The 24,346-nt window shown below is 28.4% G+C and overlaps 1 protein-coding gene across 1 annotated transcript in view; it reads left to right on the top strand.

The window, feature by feature from the left end:
• The window catches only part of LOC100206937 (putative hydroxypyruvate isomerase), a 38,439-nt gene extending 15,118 nt beyond the window's left edge, over positions 1-23,321 (top strand). The window contains exons 3-9 of the mRNA XM_065801108.1: positions 3,497-3,596; positions 11,936-12,053; positions 12,180-12,249; positions 13,433-13,482; positions 13,603-13,672; positions 13,821-13,955; positions 22,453-23,321. Of these exons, the coding sequence (XP_065657180.1) occupies positions 3,497-3,596; positions 11,936-12,053; positions 12,180-12,249; positions 13,433-13,482; positions 13,603-13,672; positions 13,821-13,955; positions 22,453-22,499 (590 nt within the window). The 3' untranslated portion in view covers positions 22,500-23,321. The remainder of the gene's footprint in view (positions 1-3,496; positions 3,597-11,935; positions 12,054-12,179; positions 12,250-13,432; positions 13,483-13,602; positions 13,673-13,820; positions 13,956-22,452) is intronic.
• Positions 23,322-24,346: the final 1,025 nt, after the last annotated feature.

Below are 24,346 nucleotides of genomic sequence, written 5' to 3'. Positions count from 1 at the left end.
CAAATTCCATTTATCTTGGCTTTACAAAAGGAGTACATTAAATTAACATCTAAAATCTGCCCAGTAGTTATTTGTTTTAGACTTTCTTGACATACTACTCTTTTAACAATCCCACTAATACCACATAGGGGGATTTACCATGACTGGTAGCAAAAAATACCCATTCAGAGTTTAAATCAAAGTCTTTACTGTAATGACAAAGATTGATAAAGTTTTTAAAATTTTTAAATTGTGTTGCACAACTGTTAGAAAAGTATATCACACTTGATACACCAGGTAGATTTTCTTTGATATATATAATTATATCTTCCTGAGTCTTGTAAATAAATCTTGTGTCATGATCAACATCTTCTGAAAGGTAACAAAAAGATTTATGTTTGAGAACTTTTTTCTCTATAAAATAAAGTACAATTGTAAAAAGTGAACATTGACATTTACTCCATTGATAACTTTAAACCTCATCCTGAACAACATTGATAATTTTCAGCAAAATTTCCCAAAATTAAGCAATCGTTTTGGTTAAGATTTTCTTTACAGTTTTTCAAGTATCTACTTTGTGTTTTTGCAGTATATGAATGAGTGGTAAGGTTGTCAATTCTGCCACGTCCCTGGTATTACCGCACTCAACTTGTTTCTCCACGCAGCGGTCTTGTTCATGTTTCGGAGTTATAGAGTTGGGAGAGGGTTATAACCACTATTAAGTAGCCTCCTCATCTGTAGTGGCCTTCTTGGCCTTGAGAAGGTGAATAACAAAAAAACAAAAAAAAGCATAATAAATCATCTAGTGGCAATGATTGTTATAGTAGTGTTGTACGATCAGTACTCTACCATTGCTTGAATGCTACATCTTTGATCATGGTCCATAAACTCCTGGACTAAAAAACTTTTTAATGCTTCAAAACCAGGGCATTAGTTACATTAATGCGAAATACATTCTGCATTTTCAAGCGAACCAACAATCAATGCCATGAAATCTTTATAACTATTATTCCACCTAATGACATCAATGAGAAACTTTGTATTTTGGTGATGTATGCATACACATACATTATGAGTATCTGGCACATTAGTTGTAATGCACCATTTAGGTTTAAGAGTACAAAACTTGGACAAACTGACTTTGACGTTAGGGTAGTCTTTAAATTAAATGCAACATGTAATTCATTAAGATTGAGTAGCAATAATCTTTTTTGAGCATGTTGGTTTTTTTAACTCTTACAAAATCTTTTTTTCCTGTCATCATTCTCGAAAATTCATCACTTAGATAAAAGTTAATCACTAAATTAACTGTCTCTGGTGAAAGTGGGTTTCCAGTTTTTTTTTTGGGCAATCATAGAATTCCATGCTCATTTTTAACTTTTCTTGCAGTTCGAACAAGATATTCAGACACTTCAAAGTAGCTTGATATCTTTGTACTTGTCCATTTTTTTAGTGCGAGTGTTAATATTTGTACCTTATGGCGATAAGAGTCAATCTCTGAAATTTTTTTTTATTTCATTAAAATGTCTAGATCATGGTAATTGTTAATGTTGTTGTTTGAAATGGGGCTTTTTATTTCTGTTGTTAAAGAAGTTTCTTTAATGTTCTATGCTAATGAGACCATTTTTGCAACTCTGCCAATAGTGTTTCAAACTTTTGTTTAGCTGCAATCAATTTGCTGTGCTTTGATTTTTTAGTTTGACTGGTGAAATTCCAAGCAATTCCATAGTGGTATTTAACTTAATTTTTTAATCATTTTTTGATTTCAATTCCTCCTGTGAATTTAAATCTCTATCTGTTTCTACTGCTTTTTTGTAGCATTTAATGCAGAATTTCCAACCTGGGGTTACATTAACATTATTTTGTTGCAAAAATTTCGATAAGTCTAGGGAATACTTTATATTACCTAACAAACAAATTTTGTTTTAAGTTTTAAAAATAACTGAAAATATAAAATTTTTTATAAAAAATGTTTTTCTTTTAATTTCCATATCAATTCTGTTGTAATTAATGTTAGATTACCTTTTATAGCAAATTTTTTACTTTCTTTGTGTGTTCCAAAAAGATTGCAACACTTCGTAATTTTTCTCTCAAAGTATTTTTTCATAGAATTGCTCATGATAACAACATATAATTGAACAATATTCTTCTTTTATATTTGCTTTATTATTTCTTGTTTTTCACAAGAAAGATCTTTTAATTGAACAAAACCTTGTTTTCTAGAAAATCCAGTTTTGTGGCAATGAATGTTAAGACTTTTTCCAATGTCATATTTCTCCATATTTAACATGTTTATTATTTATAATATTACCTGCCAAAAAAAATACAAAAACAATAAATTTCACAATCATTCTTTAAGAAAATACAAACAAATAAAGTACAACCTTAAAAAAATATATATATATATATTTGCTTGTTTTTGATATAAGAGGTATATAAAACAAAACAAAATATTTGTTTTTGATCAAGCATCGATTTGAATTGTTTTTCATATAAGAGTTAAGCATCAATTTGAATTGAAATAATAATAAAAAAATTGTTTCTTAAACTTAAACTAAAAAAAAAAAATTATGTTTTTAAATTGAATTTTAATAATTATTTATTATATCATTTAATGCATTTAAAAAAAAATCCAGGGTGATTAAGAGGAGCGGGGGAGGAGGGCAGAGTTGGTCAGAGGCCCCTTGGCCCTCCTTTGGCTTATGACTATAAACATCCTAACTAATCAATAAATAACACAATTTGATGTTTTATTCTAATAAATGTTTTAACGCAAATTTTGATCAAGTATTAAAGACAATTGATGAATCTAATATATTTTTCAGTAGACCTAAAATAAAATAGTAATATACAATTGAACTATTTATTCGGGATTTTGGGCCACAGTCTTCATTTTACCTCCAAAAGTTAATAATTTTGAACAAAATTGGATAAATGAGGCATTTCTTGAGACAATCGAGTCTTTAGGGTGCTCTTTTTGGATTCCACAAGTAAAAATCTATTGGGGTACCAAATTTTAGGAGATTTCCCCAAACCATTATGAAGATACCATATGTCAAAGTTGCTTTGTAGTCGCTTCAGATAATCACTAAAATACTGAATCAGCATTATTTTAAATGACAATATCTCTGGAACCCATGTGTATTTTTAGCTAAAATTTTTGCAGTTATTATTTTTTTTAAATGGACTGCAAGTGAGGTAAAAATGAACAAAATCTGAGACATAAGTGTGTCAAAAATGTTTTTTTTTGGATGATTACATATGGAATTACCCTGTATAAAACTTTTTCATGGCAAACCTTCTGTATAACTAGTAATATGACAATGCAGTAATATAAAAGTACAGTGTAATAATAAAAAAGTTATATTTCTTTTGTAATATAAAAGTACAGTGTAATAATAAAAAAATAATTCCAGTGATTTCAAATGATCAATTTCAAATTATTTCAATTAAGATAAATTAGAATATAAGCTTGAGTGAAGTTGATTTAAACTTTTTTCTGTTATTTAAATTTTAGGTCAAAACAATGGAATAGCAGCTGTTCCAAAGCGTAATGAGGAGTTTAAACAGTGTCTTGAACTATCTATACAGTACTGTAATGCATTAAAATGCAAAAGGTAAATACATTTTTTGTTTAATAACTTATTACAACCCAAATCAAAGTTATTTATTCAAGTTAAAACCATCAAATAATTCAAAGATTACAGCTGCAAAAGTATAAATGTAAACATGTAAAATCCATTGATTCAGTGTATTGCTCAGTTTTGCTAAATTCTATTTTTTTTAATTTTAAAAATAAGTTTTTCTGTCATGGTTGCTGTTATGGTTCATTTTTTGATGTTAATTAACAAAAATGGTGGAATGAATGTTTTGCATGACTAATTTTAAATTAATAAAAACCTTTAAAAAGGATTTACTTGCATTACAGTTGTTTAAAATTTTCCATTTGAACTCATTTTTATAATTATGCAAAAATGTTTATAAAAATTTAGTTTTTGAGTAATTTATTTTTTGCAGAGCTTTGTTCATTACTGATGTATTCACTGATGCTTGTTTCTGTAATCGATTTGTTGTTTAAGAAATTTATCAAAATTTGTGAAATATGTTGCCAATTCTTGTTTGAAGCCAATATATAGAAGTCAAATCAAATATTTTGCAGCAAAAACAATAAACAATATATAGGAATCAAATCAAAATTTTGCAGTAAAAACAATAAACTTTATCAGATTTTTGAATAACCATGATCTCTGAATTCTTTCATCATTCAATTTTTCATTTCGATCAAAACAATAATTAGAAAAACTTGAGTTTTCTGATTTTTTGAAATATTGATTCAAATTATTTTAAAAATTTTTATGACAACTTGCTGAATGATATTTTTTTAATTGCCCTGGATTCAGGGCAATTTAATTTAAATGTACAAGATATTCAATGGAATTAAAATTAAGTTTATTCAAGGAAGTTTTGCCAAGAAATTATCAATTAGCAAGAGGTCATCAAATGAATTATAATTATGAAAAAGCTAATTTTTTGCTTAGTTTTTTAACATATAGAACATCATTTTATTAGAACTGTCTACAAACTGATGTTTTTTGGATTTTAAATAATTTAACTATACTAAATATTGATATAGCTAATATGTTTTGTACACTCACCAAATTATCAATTACAATTTAAGTATATATTATATTAAATACTATTTAATAAAATATTCTTTTTTTAACCTATGAATATACAAAATGTAAATAAATAAATGTATAAATATAAATGTATAAATAAATAAGTTTCTATTTTAATTAGTTCTATGTCATTCAGATATTTTACTTGTAGATGTCTGATAAATAATATATCAAATAAATATAAATAGTCAAAAATTGAAAAAAAAATTAATTAAAACGTTTACACAATATTTGCTAAAAAGAAATTTTAGAAATATATATATATATGTATATATATATATATATATACATATATATATATATATATATATATATATATATATATATATATATATATATATATATATATATATATATATATATACACAGGCCCACTGAGAGGGGGGTACAGGCGGTGCACTGCTCCAGGGCCCATAGAACAATTGGGGCCCATTAACCAAAGCTTTTTTTTTAAAATAATTACAATAATAATTACAAAAATTTACTAGTGACATACTTAAAAAACACATATTTTGCACATTTAGAAAAAGATATTCATACACTTAAAAGATCGGCATATTTTGGTCCCACTGAAAAATTCTAAAGAGAATCTAACTAGAGCTTGACAGCTAGAAACTAACTAGTCGCTGTCTGCAGTAATCTAGCTCGAATCTAGGTTGAAATGTCTCCATACTTTCTTCTATTTATTTTTGTTATTTTCCCATTATTAATTGTAACTTACAATTTCTATTTAGAATTTAGAATTCTATTCTATTCTATTTAGAATTTAGAATTCTAGTTAGAATCTCTTTAGAATTTTTCAGTCGGGTCTTTTCTCTTTTTCAAATTTTCTTTCATGCAGACTTAATTAAAAGTACATTCCTATTGTTCCTATAAGTTCAATGTGCAGCTGATAAATTTTAGTCTTTTCTCCTTTTCAATTTATAAGTACATTCAAGGTTTTTTATTTATAATAATTAATCAAAACCTTGATTAAATTAGGTAATAATTATAATTGACTTATTTTACTGTTAATAAATAACCTGTAAAGCAATATTATAAAGTCTTATAATTAATTGCATATTTTTGGAATACTCTATTCTTCTTTATATTTTGTATTTAATAGCATGACATTTTTACAATTTTAATTTTAGAAATTATCATAAACGATGCTGCCTCTTCACAAGTCAGGATGTCAAAAAAGGAAAGAAAGACAAAAACATAATATGAATGAAAAAAAGGGTATGCGGACGCTTTTTGACGTTGGAGTCACTGCATCAAATCTCAATGATAATGAACAAGAGAACACTGTGTCAAAAGCAAATGATGTAGATAAAATAAGCGATGATTTAACTGACTGTTTTGATGGGGAAAAAATTGAAGCGTTTGAAGATAATGAAGATGATACAAATGGGATTAAGACTGCGAGCCTTTCTGCTTCTAATTGTGGTCAGGTCCTTCTTGATATTGGTAATCTTTTGAGTGAAATTCCCTATCAATCTGAGATAGAAAAGTATGTCACAAATGACCATGTTGATTTTCCTAACATATTACCCAAAGATATTAACAATCAGGCTTTTCCTCAGACAATTTTAAATTTTAAGAATGTCAACAGTGAAGTTCATAAAAGAGACTGGCTGGTTTGGAGTCAACATAAACAGGCATTATTTTGCTTTCCGTGTTGGTTATTTTCTGGTAATATTTCCAAAAGCTCTGTTACTGAGAGAAATTTAAGTTCGCGATCAGTATTGGCTTCACCCGGTGGATATGCAGCAACTGGTAAATGGCAAAAGTTGTGTAACAGGATTCCAGAGCATGAGAGGAGTAATGTCCACAGAGAATGTTACCTAGCTTGGCGAGAATTAGAAAGATGTTTTTTATTTGGAAAGGGTATTGAAACTTACTTGGAAAGCTCGATTAAATTGCAATCAACAAAATGGTCCAATATTCTTAAAAGAATATTAGATGTTATCCTATTTTTGGGTGAACGTGGATTGGCTTTTCAGGGATCCTCCCAGCAAATTGGAGATGTAGATAATGGCAAAATTTTGGGTCTAATAGAGTTACTTTCACATTGGGACCCTATACTTAAAGAGCATGTATTATCAGTGGAAGAATCTCAGCGAAAAGGCAAAAGACTTCAAGTTCATTATCTATCAGCTGATACTCAAAATGAGTTCATTGCAGAATGCTCAGATTTGGTGCGACAGCGTATTTTACAAGAAAGAAGATCTGCTGAGTATTTTGCAATAATGGTCGATGCAACACCAGATTCGTCACATACAGAGCAAACAACATTCATATTACGATATGTAATATTAAAAGATTCACAATATGAAATTGTTGAATGATTTCTAACATGTAGATTGCAACAATAAAACTGGGGATGAAATATCTCAAATGGTAGTGGAAACATTTCAACATAACTCCATTCCTCTCTCAGATTGCAGGGCACAAGCATATGACAATGGATCAAATATGGCTGGAAAATACAATAGCGTGCAAGCCAAAATACTTCAGTTATGTCCATTAGCACTATTTTCCCCTTGTGGATGTCACACACTTAATCTTGTGGGAAATGATGTGGCAGAATGTATTGCTGAAGCTGTAACATTTTTTGGAACAATTCAAACAGTATATAGTTTGTTCAGCTCAAGTCCAAAACGATGGGAGATATTATCAAAACACATCAATTGCTCACTAAAAGGAGTGCCACATACAAGGTGGTTAGATCGTGTTGAAAGTGTCAAACCTTATGCAGCACAACTTTCTGGGATTAAATTGTCATTGGAAGAGCTTTTAGAATTAAATTTGACTTCTAAAACAAGAACTGAAGTAGAAGGTGCCTTATATTATATCAATTCATTTTCCTGCATAATAATGTCATCAATATGGTACAAATTCTTGTTCCGATTGATTTTTGCAACAAAATTATTCAAGCAAGAAATGCAACTTTAGATGCGGAAGTGGACAACATAAACCACTAACTGAGACAACTTCTTGAGCTTCGGAATAAATGGAAAGATATCTGGTCAGAAGCAAAGAATGTTGCAATGAATTTGGATATAGAAGTCAAACTATCAAGAGGACATGGTGGTGCAAATCGCAAAAGAGCCAGAGTTGTTGGCGAGCCAGAGGATCAAGGGTTTACAGATTTAGATGAAGATGAGACCATGGAGGAATCAGGCTTTAGAAGATTTGTTTCTATGTGGTATTAGATAGTGTTATTGGTGGCCTTACTGTAAGATTCAAAGCAGCACAGAGCATTTCAGATAAGTTTAGCTTCATGTGGAATTATCTCAATATTGATTTGGATACATTGGAAATGAAAGCATAATTCTTAAGTGAAGAGTATTCAGCAGATGTTAGCAAAGATATTGTAATGGAAATGAAACAGTTAAAATCTATACATTATGCAAATTTTGGATCGAATCAATAAAGCCCCTTTGAACTCCTAAATTCGATTAGTCGAACTAATTTACATGGCCTATTTTCAAATATTTGTGTATGCTTGAGAATATTCTTAACAATTCCTGCTACAGTTGCATCTGCCGATTGCTCATTCAGCAAACTAAAACTGAAAAAACACTTTTTAAGAACTACAATGCTACAAGGACAGTTAGTGGATTTGGCAATGTTGAGTCTCGAATCTTCAATATCTAGGTCAATTGATTTTGACAAAGTTATTCGAAATTTCTCTTCAAAAAAAGCAAGAAAAGCACCTTTGTTTTGTAAATTAAATAAACTATTCTTGGAATAAACTATTTGTTAAAATTCTGTTTTTATTAGTACTTGTATATTTGTTGAGATTGATTATTGTATTATTGAACATGGTTGAAATGTAGCAAATATTTTGAATTTTTATTTCAGAAATATCCTTTAATCCAATAATGAAAGAAAAACTAATTACATAAAAAAACAAAACAATAATTCAAAACGATTAATAATTATTCTTTAAATTAATATTCTTTAGTAAATGAAATAATTGTTGCTAGAAATGAAACTGTAATGCAAGATTGCATTCTCATTGTGAACAATTGCCGATTTCAAAACCCAATGTGGAATTAAACCACAATTGATTCAGCAAAAGCATACAGTAATAGTTTAAAATATTAGAATTATGGGTAAAGGGCCCAAAAATATCTCTTGCACAGTCTAAAATTATGGCTCTCGGCAGGCCTATATATATATATATATATATATATATATATATATATATATATATATATATATATATATATATATATATATATATATATATATATATATACAGAGAGAGAGAGAGAGAGAGAGAGAGAGAGAGAGAGAGAGAGAGAGAGAGAGAGAGAGAGAGAGAGAGAGAGTATTGGACAAAACATTTGCAACCAATATCGAACAATGCTAAAAAGTGTTCCTAATTTTACATGTCTTAAAAGCGAAACGAACTATACTACCACAGCAAACAGTTCAGGAGTCTGGAGTCATAGCATGCCATGACATGAGTAATCAGCTGACAGGTAACAGCACACAGGCAGAATTTCGTTGACAAGTGCCATTTTGCAGCGGACAAAACAAGTGCAACTTTTTTGGTTTGTTTCATTTTCTTAAGTCTGTTCCGTGTCAACGTCACGGAAGTTTTTTAATAATTAAAGGAAGTTTCCAGAAGCATGCAGAAGCTTCCAGAAATATCCAGAAACATTCAGAAGCATCCAGACGCATCCAGAAGCTTCCAGAAGCATCGAAAAGAAGCATCTAGAATCCTCCAGAACAGGTTCCCGCAGGTTCATTTTACTATATAAGAGACATGTAAATCGACATGTAATTCAGTCAGTATATGGAAGTCAATCAGTCAGTATTATCAAGACAGTTTATCGAAGTGAGTTTTATCAAAGTGTTTTATCGAAGAACATCAATACAAGAAGTGAAATACAACAAGTATTTCATTACATCAATACAGTCCACATCCAACCAAGACGTTGTGTTCCACAGCATTATTGTATCATCACAAGGTAAATGTAACACGGTAAGCCTTGAGAAGCGTGATTACTTATTTTTATGACTTCATGTGCTAAAATGGCTCCCGACAGTCTTGGATTGGAACTAAGAAAGAAAATTATTGGCGATTACGTAAGTGGAATGTCACAAAAAAGTATTTGTGATAAATATTGCGTGAAAAAATGGACCGTATCAAGACTATGTTCCAAATATCGTTCTACGGGGAACTTGGCAGCAGATATCAAAGGTGGAAGACCGCGCTCCACCATTTCTAGAGAGGATTCTATGATCGTCAGATCCATCAAGAAGGATCCCTGGATATCTTCAGTCGAGATACAAAAGCAATTAGAGCTGCCTCTATTGGACCGAACAATCAGACGACATGCTGTTGAAGCCGGATTGTTTTCTCGACACCCTGCAAAGAAACCACTGATTTCACTAAAAAACCGGAAGAAAAGACTCCTGTTTGCTACATCTCATATTGACTGGAATGTGCAGAAATGGCGAACTGTCCTGTTCAGTGATGAATCGAAGTTCAACATCATTGGGATCAATGGCATTTGCCGTGTACGTCGACCGGCCGGTAAAACGCCTCGATTTACGTTACTGCCATAAGACCGTGAAGCATGGTGGAGGCAATGTAATGGTCTGGGGGTGTTTTTCTGCTAACGGTCTATGTCCAATACATCGAAACAATGGAATAATGGACCATTTCATGTATAAAAATATCCTGAAAGATGTTATGCTACCTCATGCTGAATGGAATATGCCAGTAAAATGAGTTTTTCAGCAAGACAACGATCCGAAACACACTGCAAAAGTAGTCAAGCAGTGGTTTCAAGACAACCACCTATCGGTGATGGATTGGTCGCCTCAATCTCCGGATCTCAACCCTATCGAGAACCTGTGGGAGATAATCAACCGCAGAATTAATCATGAACGTGTTCGTAATAAGGATCAACTGTTTGAACAAATCCAAAAGGCCTGGGCAGCGATTCCACAAAGTTTCATTGATCACCTGATCGAATCTATGCCTCGAAGATGCAAGGCTGTGATCGACAACAAAGGATTCGCCACGAAATATTGATAGCGAAATACAGCTTGGTCAACATTTTGTCGAGTTGCACTTGTTTTGTCCAGAAGGAAATCAACTTTTTTTTATTACTTTTGATTAATTTATTAATATTCGTGTACAAATAATGAACTTTGTGATGAATAAAACTTGAAGAACTTTGTCTCTAAACAGTTACATAGTTATTTCTTTAAACAGTTACTCGTTTTGTCTGATGCTGTATATATATATATATATATATATATATATATATATATATATATATATATATATATATATATATATATATATATATATATATATATATATATATATATATATATATATATATATATATTAAGTCACCTCCCTAAGGCCCAGAAGGCCACTACAGGCGAGGAGGCTACTTAATTGTGGTTATAACCCTTTCTTAACTCTATATCTCCGAAACACGAAACTTGGCGAACAAGGCCACTGCGCGGAGATACAAGTTGAGCACAGTACTACCAGGGATGTGGTGGGGAATAAACTCGGAACCTCTCACTTATGAAGCGAGCGCTCTACCACTACACCACTACCGCATATATAAGATATACATTTATCAATATTATAAGACATTATAGTTTATACATAATATAATTACATATATAAGATATACATTTATCTATATTTTAATATTATTTTATTTAAAAAAAACTTGTATAATTTTATTAAAATATATAATGTTATAATGTTATTTAGTAATTACTATTTTACCAGAATAAGATCTTAAGTATAACAATTTAAAAAAAAGGCAATGTAAACAATACCATTTGAAAATTTGAAAAATGAATGTAATTTCTTTTAACTTGGTTTTAAAATTTATCAGGCTAAAATATGAAAATAAAAAAACAAGGGGTAGTAAATATTGCCACCTTCCCACGTCTTAGCTGTTTAGCACTTGTGTGTTGTTGTTTTTTTAATTTCAATTCACCTTCCCAAGGCTGAGAAGACCACTACAGTTTAGGAGGCTACTTTTATTGTGGTTACAACCCTCTCTCATCTCTATAACTCTGAAACACAAACCTTGACGAACAAGGCCGCTGCGCAGAGAAACAAGTTGAGCGTTATATTTTAGTTATAATTGAATATTTAGAATAAATTTATTTGTATTTTAAAATTAGTTTTGTTAACTAATTATGTGTGTGCATCCTAATCTATACATTTTAATTTCTTTGAAGTTATTGTGAGAAATCATATTTTTTATGTTTTTTTTGTTGGTTTAACTTTTTAGATTGCACATTATGGCAGGAAAATATCCAGAGGGAGTTGAAATAACTGAAGAGACAAAGTCAACTTTTACAGAAACATTTATTGAAAATTTAACTTATGCATCGCAGAGACTTGAATCAGTATGTTTATTTTTATTAAATTAATGCTTTTGTATATTGTTGCTATATATTTATTATGTATATTGTTGCGATGTATTTGTTATGTATATTGTTGCTAGATTTATTTTTATGTAATTTTAAAATTAGGAACGTATTATGATTCTTATTGAACCACTATCTAATGTAGAAAACTATTTTCTTACTTCAACAAGTCAAGGTATGATTTATCTTAATACTGCAAATTATGTTTTTTTTCACAAAAACTACTACATATGGCTAGGGTTTCCAAAAAACTGCACTTATAAAAAACCGCAATTTCATTTTTAATAGAAATAAAAAAAAAACGGGGTTAACTGTGGTTTTCAATTTTTCTTGTTAAATAATAAAACTTATGTAAATTTATCTTGCATCGTTTATTAAAAAAGTTATCTAACAAAGTGTTCTAACATTATGTTTGTATTTTGAAATAAAACATATAATGACTTATTTTTAGTGTAAAAATATTTTAAGAAAACTAAAGGTTTTAACAAATCATCAGATAATCATGATCTGATTTTTGTACAGAAATTAGTGCAGCTCGAAAAAATGTTTTCCATATCTGTTGATATGGGCTTTATAGAGAGAATCACAATGTAAATTTTTTGAAGATTTTCTGTTCTTCGTATTTCGGTACAACAAAAACTCTTAAGCTTTTTGAATTGATCAGTAGATTTGGGCAAGTGTGTGATGCTATCTTTAATGAGAAGTGTGTTTAATTCATCCTTAAGAGAAACAGGTGAACTTTCTGATGTTGTACATGGTGCTTCACCTAATAGTGGTTCCTCATCATTAGAAGTAAATCCAAAAGGCCTAAATGCAAGTATTTTTTAATCTTAAAAATCTTGATAGATTAAATTCATCACAGTTGTTGGACTTATAGGAAGTTGATTTCCTCTTTGTTGAATCAATTTGCAAATAAATTTGTTGTTAGTTACCATACTAATTGAAACACTATCTGTGGCTAGATCAGCTACAATTTCTTTAAGGCTCATTTTTTGTAAATAACTGTCTATGGTGTTATATTTTTTATTTTTTTTCTGGTGGTGGACTTGAGCTGCTGCTTGATTCTCTAGTCAAAGAACTATTGATAGTAATTCCAAGACATCAAATATGATTCCTCAAAGGAGACAGTTGTATTTATATCGGTTTTGACAAAAAATCGTGGTTTTTAGTTATTGGTTAAAACCGATTGGAAACCCTACCTACTGCAATGTTTCTGCAAAATTTCCTTGCAGCAGGCATGGCATGGGAACTTAAATTTTTGAGTAAAAATATTTGCAAAAATTTAAGTTGTAATAGTTTATCTAAAATTGTGTGGTGTTTACTTTATAATTGATCATTTTATTTACTTTTATGTTCAGCTGTTGCTATTTTGAAGAAAATGAATCTTCCAAATGTTAAGTTGCAACTAGTAAGATTTCTGTAACGTGTTTTGTATTAAAAGTTATTTTTACAAATAAGGTATTATAATGTGTTATAATTTACAAATTATTATAATCAAAGTTTAATAAAATAATTTTTATTTTTGTAGGATTTATATCATCATCAAAAAACTGATGGAAATGCCATACAAGCTCTAATAGATTATTTTCCATTCATAGGTAAATTTATTTTTCATACATGAGTAAATTTTCAATACAAAAAAATGTTTTTTGATGAGAAAAAATATTTTTAAAGATTGTAATAAAATAGAAAACATTTTTTTAATATTTTAATTTACTTATATTTAATATTTTTTCTTTATTAAAGGTCACATTCAAATAGCTCAGTTTCCTGATCGTAATGAGCCAGACAGTCCTGGAGATATAAACTATCCAGAGGTTTTTAGACTGCTTGTTCATTTGGGGTATACTGGCTGGATAGGGTGTGAATATATTCCAAAAGGTATGAATGCTTTATCTAATATGCTATATAAAATTGTTTAAATGTATTTAAATTAAGAAGTTTTTTACTAGGGATGATGCAGTTATTTGAATTACTTATTTTTTATGTTTGCTTGGTTGTTATTATTATTATTATTTTTTAAAATAATAATAACAACCACAAATATTTTAAGAAAATTTTGACATTTTGATTAGTGCCTAAATGTTTTTACAGCAACACAACATGATATTGAAATTTTACCTATAATAAGGACATCAATCTACTAATAAAGGTTTTATTATCATATGTAAGTGGTCTTTAGATAGTGCATTTATCACAGGTGGATATGTATCATATAAAGCATGTAGTCTTGTAATGTTGAAGTAAAAAATGTTAATTTCAGAAATGAAAAGTTTTTATCATGTGGCATTTCCAAATGAGTAATTCCCAAATTATAGGATTATAATGTAATGAACACTAGTGTATATTACATTATTTCTGAATGATGTAATAAACATTTGTGTAAAAAATTAATATACAGTGTACTTTATATATACAATCACGAATAATATTAAGTAATATTGTTAATAAAATCAAAACTCAAACAATAAAAATGAAATTATTTATGTAAGGATCTATATAACTGCAATAATTTTATGTTTTTTAAAAAATTTGATTACAAAGAAAAACAATTATATTAAAACTCTTTAAGTCATTGCAAAACTCTAATAAATGAAGTTAGGTTACAATTTTTTTTGTCCAAAATTTGCTAGAAGTATAAAAAAAAATTAAAGTTTTTATTATGAAATACAATTTTTTGTCAATACCTATTTATTAAAAATGATTTTTATTAAAAACATTTTGTTAAATTTGTAAAAATAACAGGGATTAGAACCCCAAAAGGGTTCTCAACCCAGAACCCCTCAGAACACTGAAATTGAAAAGTTCTAGAATTCAGAACCTGAAAAGGGTTCTAGAACCCTTTTTGAACCCTATTTTCAGAACCCCAAATTTTCTGGAACCTGGAAGTTTCCAGAAAAGTTTGGTTCTAGAAAGCTTTTCTAGAACCCCATTTTTTCATGGTTTCAGAAATCCAGGGGGTGAACCCTCCTTTTAAACTGGGGTTCTGTATTAAATAAATAAAACCTACTTAGGATTTTTTTTTAACTTGGAAATGTTTTTGTTTTTGAATTTGCTGCTCAAATCACGCTATGTAACATATCATGTTCCGCAGACGCTTCCCAATAATGGATGAAAAATAAAATATTAAATATATTTTACGCATTGTTTTTTAAAAAATTGAAAAGCATCTGTGGAGCATGATATACGAACTCATAATATTTATGAACTTGTGGTTATCTCAATCAAAAGTGCAAGAAAAAAAAACTTTTTTTTGTTTATTATATTAAAAGCATAAATAATACAATATAAGAAACTGTTATTATAAAACAAAACTTACTCTCTTTTATTTGATAAAAATAAAGGTAAGTGATGCCATTGAGTACGTTAGACTAAATTTTATACATTCTTATATTTATATTTTTATGTTTAGTTGTTTCCACATTAAAGCTTGACTTCATAAATTTAGAAAAAGTGCTTCAAAAAAATATTCCTGATTTACTGAAACCCTATTTTAATAAAATAGCAACAGCCAATAATCTATAAATAATCTGTAAAAAAAAACAATAATCAACTGTAATCTAAAAAAAAAATTTTTTAATTGAATGTTACATGAAGAAATAAAATTAAAGAATTTATCTATACATTAACATTTTTTTGATAATTTACTAAATATATAATTAATGTTACATTTACCCTTTTCAGACAATAAAAAAACTTGGAAAAAATTTAGAATCTTATCACAAGGCCTTTTTCTTAAATTATTCTGCATCAGTAAAATATAAAGAAAATAAAAAATTAGCAGCATCACAAAAGCAAAAATTATTTGCACACTATTATAGGGTGGTCAACAACCTGGAAAACCTGGTAAAGTTAAAAGGGAAGTTCTTATGAATTCCCTAACTTTTTAACTATGTTAAAAAGTTAGGGAATTCATTGAATTTTTTAACAGTAACAAAATATGTGGTAGTGGTGTAGTGGTAGAGCATTTGCCTCATAAGCGAGAAGTTCCGATCCCCACCATGTCCCTGGTAGTACCGCACTCAACTTGTTTCTCTGCACATCAGACTTGTTAATCAAGGTTTGTGTTACGGAGTTATAGAGTTAAGAGGGTTGTAACCATAACTAAAGTAGCTTTCTCGACTGTAGTGGCCTTATTGATCTTGAGGAGGTGAATTGAAATTAAAAAATATATATTATAAAAGATATATTTTTTTTGCATAATAGAAACTAAAAATAAAGTTTTTTTTTACTTTTTATTTTATTTTTTTGTTTAAAAATGTTTATTAATTTAAAGTAGGGTCATTTCATATCAAATCAACGCCAAAAAAAATTTTTTGGCACCATATTATCTCAGATTTTGATAATTTTCAGAATACAAGCTCATATTAATGCAAGAAAACATCACTCCAAATTTTAATGTCTGGCTCCTTATGGTTTCAGAGATACTGATACTTAGCTTTAAGAGCTTTAACTTATGAAATACTTGCACAATAGTGTTGAAAATTTGTACCTAACTATTTTTTATGGAGAGGAACTCAAAAATGATACCTTACACACTAAAGATTTAAAGCTTCTTTATGAAAATTCAATTTCAAAATGGCATAACACTTTTTATAAGTTTTTTGATGCCCCATGCAAAAAGAAGTAAATCTTGAGATGCCTAAAAGATATAATTCTGAAAATTTTTCCTATGTTTCTATATATAACAAACTCTGAAAATTTTTCCCTATGGTTCTATATATAACAAACTCATTATTACAAAAAAACTGCAGAAGTTTTCTTTTTTAAATCTGATTTATTTGCATTGAAAGTTTTATTTGATAATGAAAAAAAACAAAAACATTTATTTGTTGCATTTTTTAAAAAAGATTTTAGAATCTCAGGAACAGTTCTAATATATAAACTTGTTTGCATTTCACAATAAAGATCTTCACTTTATAAAACCTTTTTAAGGATTTTCTATTTACGACATTATTTAAGGTAGAAGAACTCAAAAATGATGGCTAAAACACTAAAAAATTAAAGCTTCTGTATGAAAATTTAATTTTAAAATAATATAATACTTTTTATAAGTTTTTTGATACCCCTTACAAAAAATGTTTATCCTGAGATGCCTGAATGATATGATTATGAAACTTTCCTAAAGTAACAAATAATGTAATAAATATGTAACAAATAATACAAAATATGTAACAAATAATACAAATATGTAACAAATAATACAAAATATGTAACAAATGTCATAAAACAAAAAAACTGCAAGGCTAATCTTTTTAAAATCAGATTTATTTGGATTTAAAGTTTTATAATTTTAAACCCCAAAAATATTGAAATTACAAAAATAAGCCATGGAAATGATTAAATTGTAATAAAAAAAATTAAAATAAGAATTAAAAATCTTTAACAGTTTTATAAAAAATAAGTTCTTTTGTCTAAAGTTTGCCCAGCTTTCTTTAATGCTTTGGTGATCAATTCCACTGATTTTGTACTGTCTTTCTGTGACAGTTGTTGGAATATTAATCATTAAGAATAAGTTTGGTAATGGAACCCAGCACACACCGTCTCTAGAAGGTGACAGTTGTTGGAATATTAATCATTAAGTATAAGTTTGGTAATGGAACCCAGCACACACCGTCTCTAGAAGGTGACAGTTGTTGGAATATTAATCATTAAGAATAAATTTGGTAATGGAACCCAGCACACACCGACAATATGACCTTGAAGGGTAAAATGGATGCATGAATCTAACTTAAAAGTCTTTATTTTCAACATCAGTATCCTCTAGTCCAAGCCATGAGTTGTTTCTATAAATCAAATATGCAAACATTTCAATGCTTATATTAGGTAAGCAATCTTCTCATCAGTTTGAAAATTAAAAACAAATGAATACTCTTTAACTTCAAATACAATTCAAATAGTTCCAATTTTTATGTTACTTATTGGAATGAAATTGCGATAGCTGCGGGTGCTTGGTAAAATTTTTATTAAAAATCATTGAAAAAAATTTAAATTTGAGTTATCATGTTTGACTCCTTAGATACGTATCAAAAACTAATTTCTATGATTTCATTTTAAAAAGATAAAAAAAAACCTTCCATTAGCTGTAAGTATATGATTTATTGTTGCTCAATGAAGGCTAGCAATTAAAGTTAGTCTTTTTACAGTCCCACTAGTACCATCACAGGGCAATTTACCATGACTTGTTGCAAAGAAAAACCATGTATATTTAATAGCAAAATCTTGCTCGTGGTGGCATATATTTATGAAGTGTTTGCAGTTTTGTACTGGCCAGTACACCCATCTGAAAATCAATGAACAGTTTCTATTTGATGAGAAGTATTGCTTTTAATATGTTCCATTGTTAACTTCATCGCATGATTTACTATTTCTATATCATTTAGTAAATCATTTGAGATGAAACATATTGAATCACATTTAAGGAAATTATTTACTTTGTATTAAACTATTGTAGGATGCAATGTTGCTTGAATTTTGTTCTAGTGAAAAATTTGTACTTCGTCTTGTACAACAAACTCATAATTTTCTCAAAAATCACAAAGGACAATGACCTCAGTACTACTTAACTCATTTTTTAATTTCTATAAAAAATCAGCAATGTATGAATGTTTTGCAATGTAAGAATGAGCAGTAAGTTTTTGTAACTTATTTAAGTATTAATGAAGCTACTTGATTTCTGTTACACTTGTTGACTTGATGATTGTCAGACAGATCGGTCTCTTGTCTTCCATTATTTTTTGATCTATACAATAACCATCATCTTTATCCACATCTTCTTGAGGCTAATCATTACCTTTTTAATGGTAGGTATGCATACAGTATGTGTGTGATCACACACATACTGAATGCATACCAGATGCTCACACTGTAATGCACCATTTTGGATGATTTGAGCAAAAATGAGAAAAACAAGTCTTTATATCAGGATAACTGGTTTTAAACTTAGCATACAATAAATACACATACGTACAAATGAGATATTTCCTTTCTTTTTTTTTCTCTTCCAGGAAAAGATAAAATATCATTTTTCAGCAGTAGTTTGTGTGATATTTGCACCATATAATCAATAACATTAAATTCTTTTTCTTTGAATTTGTTAGACCATGGCATTGGAAACAGTAGTAATTGAATTTTCTAATTCCATTTGAAAATTAACATTTTTTCTTTAATTTTTTCTATAAGTATATCTATATCATTTGCTTTACATTTAATTTCCTTAGATAATTTATTGAAGGAATTTTCTTGGCTTAACTGATCAGGATCTTTATTTAAAGTTCTTGCAATATCTAACTTTACTGTTTTTTGAAGATGTAATAATTTTTTTCTTTTTACTGAGAGCAACTCTTGAGTGACTATTCACATTATGTGTTTTGAGAGGATTTATGTTCATAGCTGTCAAAAAAGAATTGAGGTTTAAGAACTTCGTTATCTTCATCGTCATAAATCTGGCTGCAAGTCAGTTCTCCTGGGCCATGATCCTTAAATGACATCAATTTAGTTATACATTATGAACATATCTTTTCCTTATTATACAATTTTCTTTATTTATTAATCCAATAGAACATCTTTCTTTTTCATTAATATTTTTATATTATTTTTTAGTTCTGTAAGAAATATTTTAAAAATAATTATTTGAAGTTTCATAAATAGAAAATCCTTCATTAATCATGAAGATTGTATAAAGTGAAGATCTTCAATGTGAAATGCAAACAAGTTTATATATTAGAACTGTACAAAAATTTTGAGAATCATATCTTTAAGGCATCTTAAGTATACTTCCTTTTGTATGGGGCATCAAAAAACTTATAAAAAAGTGTTACACCATTTTGAAATTGAATTTTCATAAAGAAGTTTTAAATTTTTAGTGTGTAAGGTATCATTTTTGAATTCCTCTTCCTAAAAAATAGTTAGGTACAAATTTTCAACACTATTGAGCAAGTATTTCAAAAGTTAAAGCTATGTAATTAGCTTAAAAAGTAAGTGGCGCTGAAAAAAATTATCAGAAATGGGACTGAGTATCAATATCTCTGAAACTCTAAGGACTCAAACACTAAAATTTGGAGTGAAGTATTTGTTCATTAATTTAAGTTTGTATACCAAAAATCATCAAAATCTGAGATGTCATGGTGGCAAGCATAAGTTGAATTCAGCTGGAATGATCCAGTAAACAGTTTTTAAGAGAAATTCTAATATTTCGGTAAGGTTGTGAGTTTTATTTGATGCCTTTTTATTGCAACATTTGTTAAATTTACATCGTTAAGTCAGGGAAATTTCATTTTAGTCAGGGAAAAGTCAGAGAAAATAAAATCAAAAATTGTCTGGCTCCCTGTTTTAGTTTTAGATAAACCAGCTGAAAATATGGTTGAACAAGGAAGTGAATTTATTTTTCCTCCATCTGGTCCAGGTAAATAAAATAGTATCCATATTTGTACATTGCCCTTTGAATTCTATTAGTTATTTTTGTTTCATTATTAAAACATAATGTAATAATACAAATTTTGACAATAAATTTTAAAATACAATTTTACATAAATAATAATATGAAATATTTTCAGATCCTCAGATAAAGATAGTGCTATTAATTCCTCTCCTCCAAAAAGAAAATTGAAAACCTCAATTGAAACTTTTGTAACCAAAGATACCATTATTATAAAAATGAATAAAGAAACATATGAAAATGCTTTAGTGGGAGAAGTAGCAGTTAATGGTAGACCATTTACCTTAATAAACGTTAGTGGCTTAAGAAAACTTTTAGATTCAATTGAGGATAGTTTAAAATTTGCAATATCAACAGCCAGTTTAATAGCCCTTTTAGAATAAAAGGGACAGAAAATTATATCTGAAATTTGTGAGAAACGTAATAACTTATTAGGACCAAATTTTGACATTGCAACTAAAAATGAAAAAAATTATTTAGGTCTGAATTAGCAGAATGTATAAAATGGTAAGATTAAAATATACAGATTGAGTGGGCATATCTTCAAAATTTTGTGTTTTTCGTTTTTCATAAGTACCATAGAAGTAAATGAAAAGAACACTGAATCATATTTAGCATCAGAAGTAGAAACGTTATTAGATGTCTTCAAATTAAAATTAGAAAATATATTCTGTAACTATTGGTAATGGTTGGAACCTACAAAAGAGCGAAAGACTTATTAATAATAAAGTAGAAAATTTGTTTCTTATTCTACAGTAGAAGAAAATTTTGAGAGTGATGACCATAATTGCAGCGATTGGGAAAGTGATAGCGAGGAACAATCTGATATAGAATTATCACAAAACGAGAAAAATTTAGATAAAATTGATGAAAATGGCTTGACATCAGATAATGAAGATGTGATATTATTGCAAAAAATCAAAAAAATGGATTGAAGAGGTTATGAAATATTATATAAACCTGTATTTTGTACTGGATTATTTCTTGATCCAAAGTATCATTGTAAATTAAGTAAAACTAAAAAAAAATGGCATTATCTAGAAATATTGGGTCTAAGGTTACTAAGTTAAAAAAAGAAACTAAGTTAGAAAAATATATGATTTAGAGTTGTAGAAGTCGAAACAAAAGACAAAAATACTGCAGATCAAGATACAACAAGTAAACATTTTTAGCTACATTTTAAGCTACAGAGAACAAAAATTGTTCGAGGAGTTGCAAAAGGAAAAGGCTAAATTTATCAATAAACAAACTAAAGATAATCCAGTAATACAAAACGAGAAAAATTTAGATAAAATTGTAAGACAAAACAATGACAATGGCTTCCACAAAGCCTGGACCTTTACCCCATTGAAAATTTATAGGCAATTTTAAAATCTCACACACTTTCAAAACGTACAAATAAAAAAAAAATTTATGAGGTTATTAGTGAAACTTGAAATTCAATTAGTGCTGACGTCACGTCAAAGCTTGTAAAAAAGCATGCCAAGACGTTTAGAAGTAGTCGTAAAAGCAAGAGGTGGTGCAATAAAGTACTAAAATGAAAATCAGATATGATATTCATTAATATGATACATTAATGGTTATGGACAACATACTTTAAAATAAAAACTTTGATGTTTTTTACTTGTGTTACATTTTTGGACGGAAAAATCGTAAGATAATTTCATTTAATAGAGTTTTGCAATGAGTTAAAGAGTTATAAATATATTTGTTTTTCTTTGAAATCAAATTAAAAAAAAAAGGTTGTTGCAGTTATATAGATCCTGACGTAAATAATTTTATTTTTATTGTCCTAGTTTTGATTTTATCAACAATGTTACTGTATGTGTGTGTGTTTATATATATATATATATATATATATATATATATATATATATATATATATATATATATATATATATTCATGTGTAAAGTTTAAGTTTGAATAATTTTTTTTATTAGATCCTCAAACATCGTACAATTGGTTGCAGCAGTATTTATTTCGTTAACGATTACGAGATTTTAATTTTGGCTTTTGTTTTGTTAATTGATTCAGTTTTATAAATGAATACACTTTATAAATAAATATAGCATTTATAATAAATAAATATTACAGCATTTATATTTATTATATCCTCGTTTCATTCAGAAAATTTTTATTCTCAAACTGCATCGGTTTTTTATTACGTAATGATAAACTGCACATTTTAAAAAAGTTTGCTATAAGCTATAAGGTAACTTTTTTCGAATATACTACACCTAAAGTCGAAATTCGTCTGTGTCTTCTGTTATTACTGTTTAAAATAATCTTTCATTGATGTTTTTGTATATATGTATATTTTTTAAAATAAAGCTATATATAATAATTAGTACTTTAAATATAATAAACAAAAATAAAAAATAATAACGTAGTCAACGTCTTTTTTGTGATATTTTTCATACGGTTCTTTTAAGTATTTATATGTTTATATATATTTTTAGATAAGTAGATTTCACCGTTGATTAATGGAAGACAAACTGTTCATTTATGAATTGGAGTTAAATGTTCCGTTTCCAACACAACGTTACGCTGAAATCGCCTGCAACACATTGCGTGTAGATAAAGAGCCTAGTCGAGGCGGTTGTAGAAAAACAATTAGTGTAAACAAGTGCGTATTAACAATTGCATTAAAAGCGAAAGAAGCGCGAGTGCTGCGAATGGCTTCTAATTCGATTTTTGATCATTTATCATTAATCATTGAAACAATAGACAGGTTTGGCCCACTTTCGTCAAACTCTTAAAACTGCTCATTGTAAACTTCTGTAAAACCTACGAAAGACTGTTTAGTTTATATGCTTGTTTTATTTCATTAAAAAAATACGTTTGAAATGATTTGAATAGTTTTAAAATAACTGTTCATTATATAAGATATTTGAAGAATGGTCGAAACTAATAATGAGGTAAGTATTAGATAGCAATATTAAATGTAAACAACAATTTTATCTCAATTGGTTTTAATTTTAGTTTATTTTCAAATAAATACATAGTATTTGCATGCATCTTTAAGGGGGTAGCACAGTAATTAAAATTAAAAAAATCATTTTTTCAAAAACTCATTTTTATATCAATAAAATTTTGGTTTTTTATGTTATTCTCATTTACTGTCTTTTTTGGAGTTTTAGTTAATATAGTGTCTATTTTGCTTCTTTTTCTAGAATTTTTTCTGGGAGGTGCTTTAAGGTATGGATGAATAGTTACTGGGCTAACTATTTTTTTTTGATGATTCTGAAGAATCTACCTAATTGTTTTTCATATAAATATTGATTATCTGGTTGTTAAATTTATGATTGCTTGACTGGAAGAGGTCTGTCATTAACACTAGATAATATGAAATCACTTTCCCCAACTATTTTTCTATTGAGTAGGTAGATCCCACATTTAGAAATCCACTGTAAACATTTATTGTGAACGACACATTATATGCTGTGTACGCTAGCTGAAGCAAATTGTAAATGTTTATACTTATCTAAAATAAGATTAAATAAAAAATGGCATCAAAAACCGTCTATCCATTGCTTTTCTGCCATTTTATTTAGGAGACATAAACTAGGTATATTTTGGGATTCAATGCAAGACTATACCTGTAAGCTAGCTTTTTTTACTTGCAATTTTTTTATGTTAGTTGCAACTAAGTTTATATACTGCTTGTTTATATTTGTATAGAACTTGCTACTTAAGACATTTGGCATTCAGGCATGAGGTATCAAATTTAAATTCTAATATTAATACTTTTAACGTGTTTATTATTATTAAATAAAATTTAGTTTAATACATTGAAATGTAGAACTAATAAAATAATAATTTTTATTAGAAATT

The sequence above is a fragment of the Hydra vulgaris genome, chromosome 07, assembly GCF_038396675.1.
Source record: "Hydra vulgaris chromosome 07, alternate assembly HydraT2T_AEP".
Lineage (NCBI taxonomy): Eukaryota > Metazoa > Cnidaria > Hydrozoa > Anthoathecata > Hydridae > Hydra > Hydra vulgaris.
The sequence above is the reverse complement of the archived record's forward strand: the minus strand, read 5'-3'. Positions and strand labels throughout refer to the sequence as shown.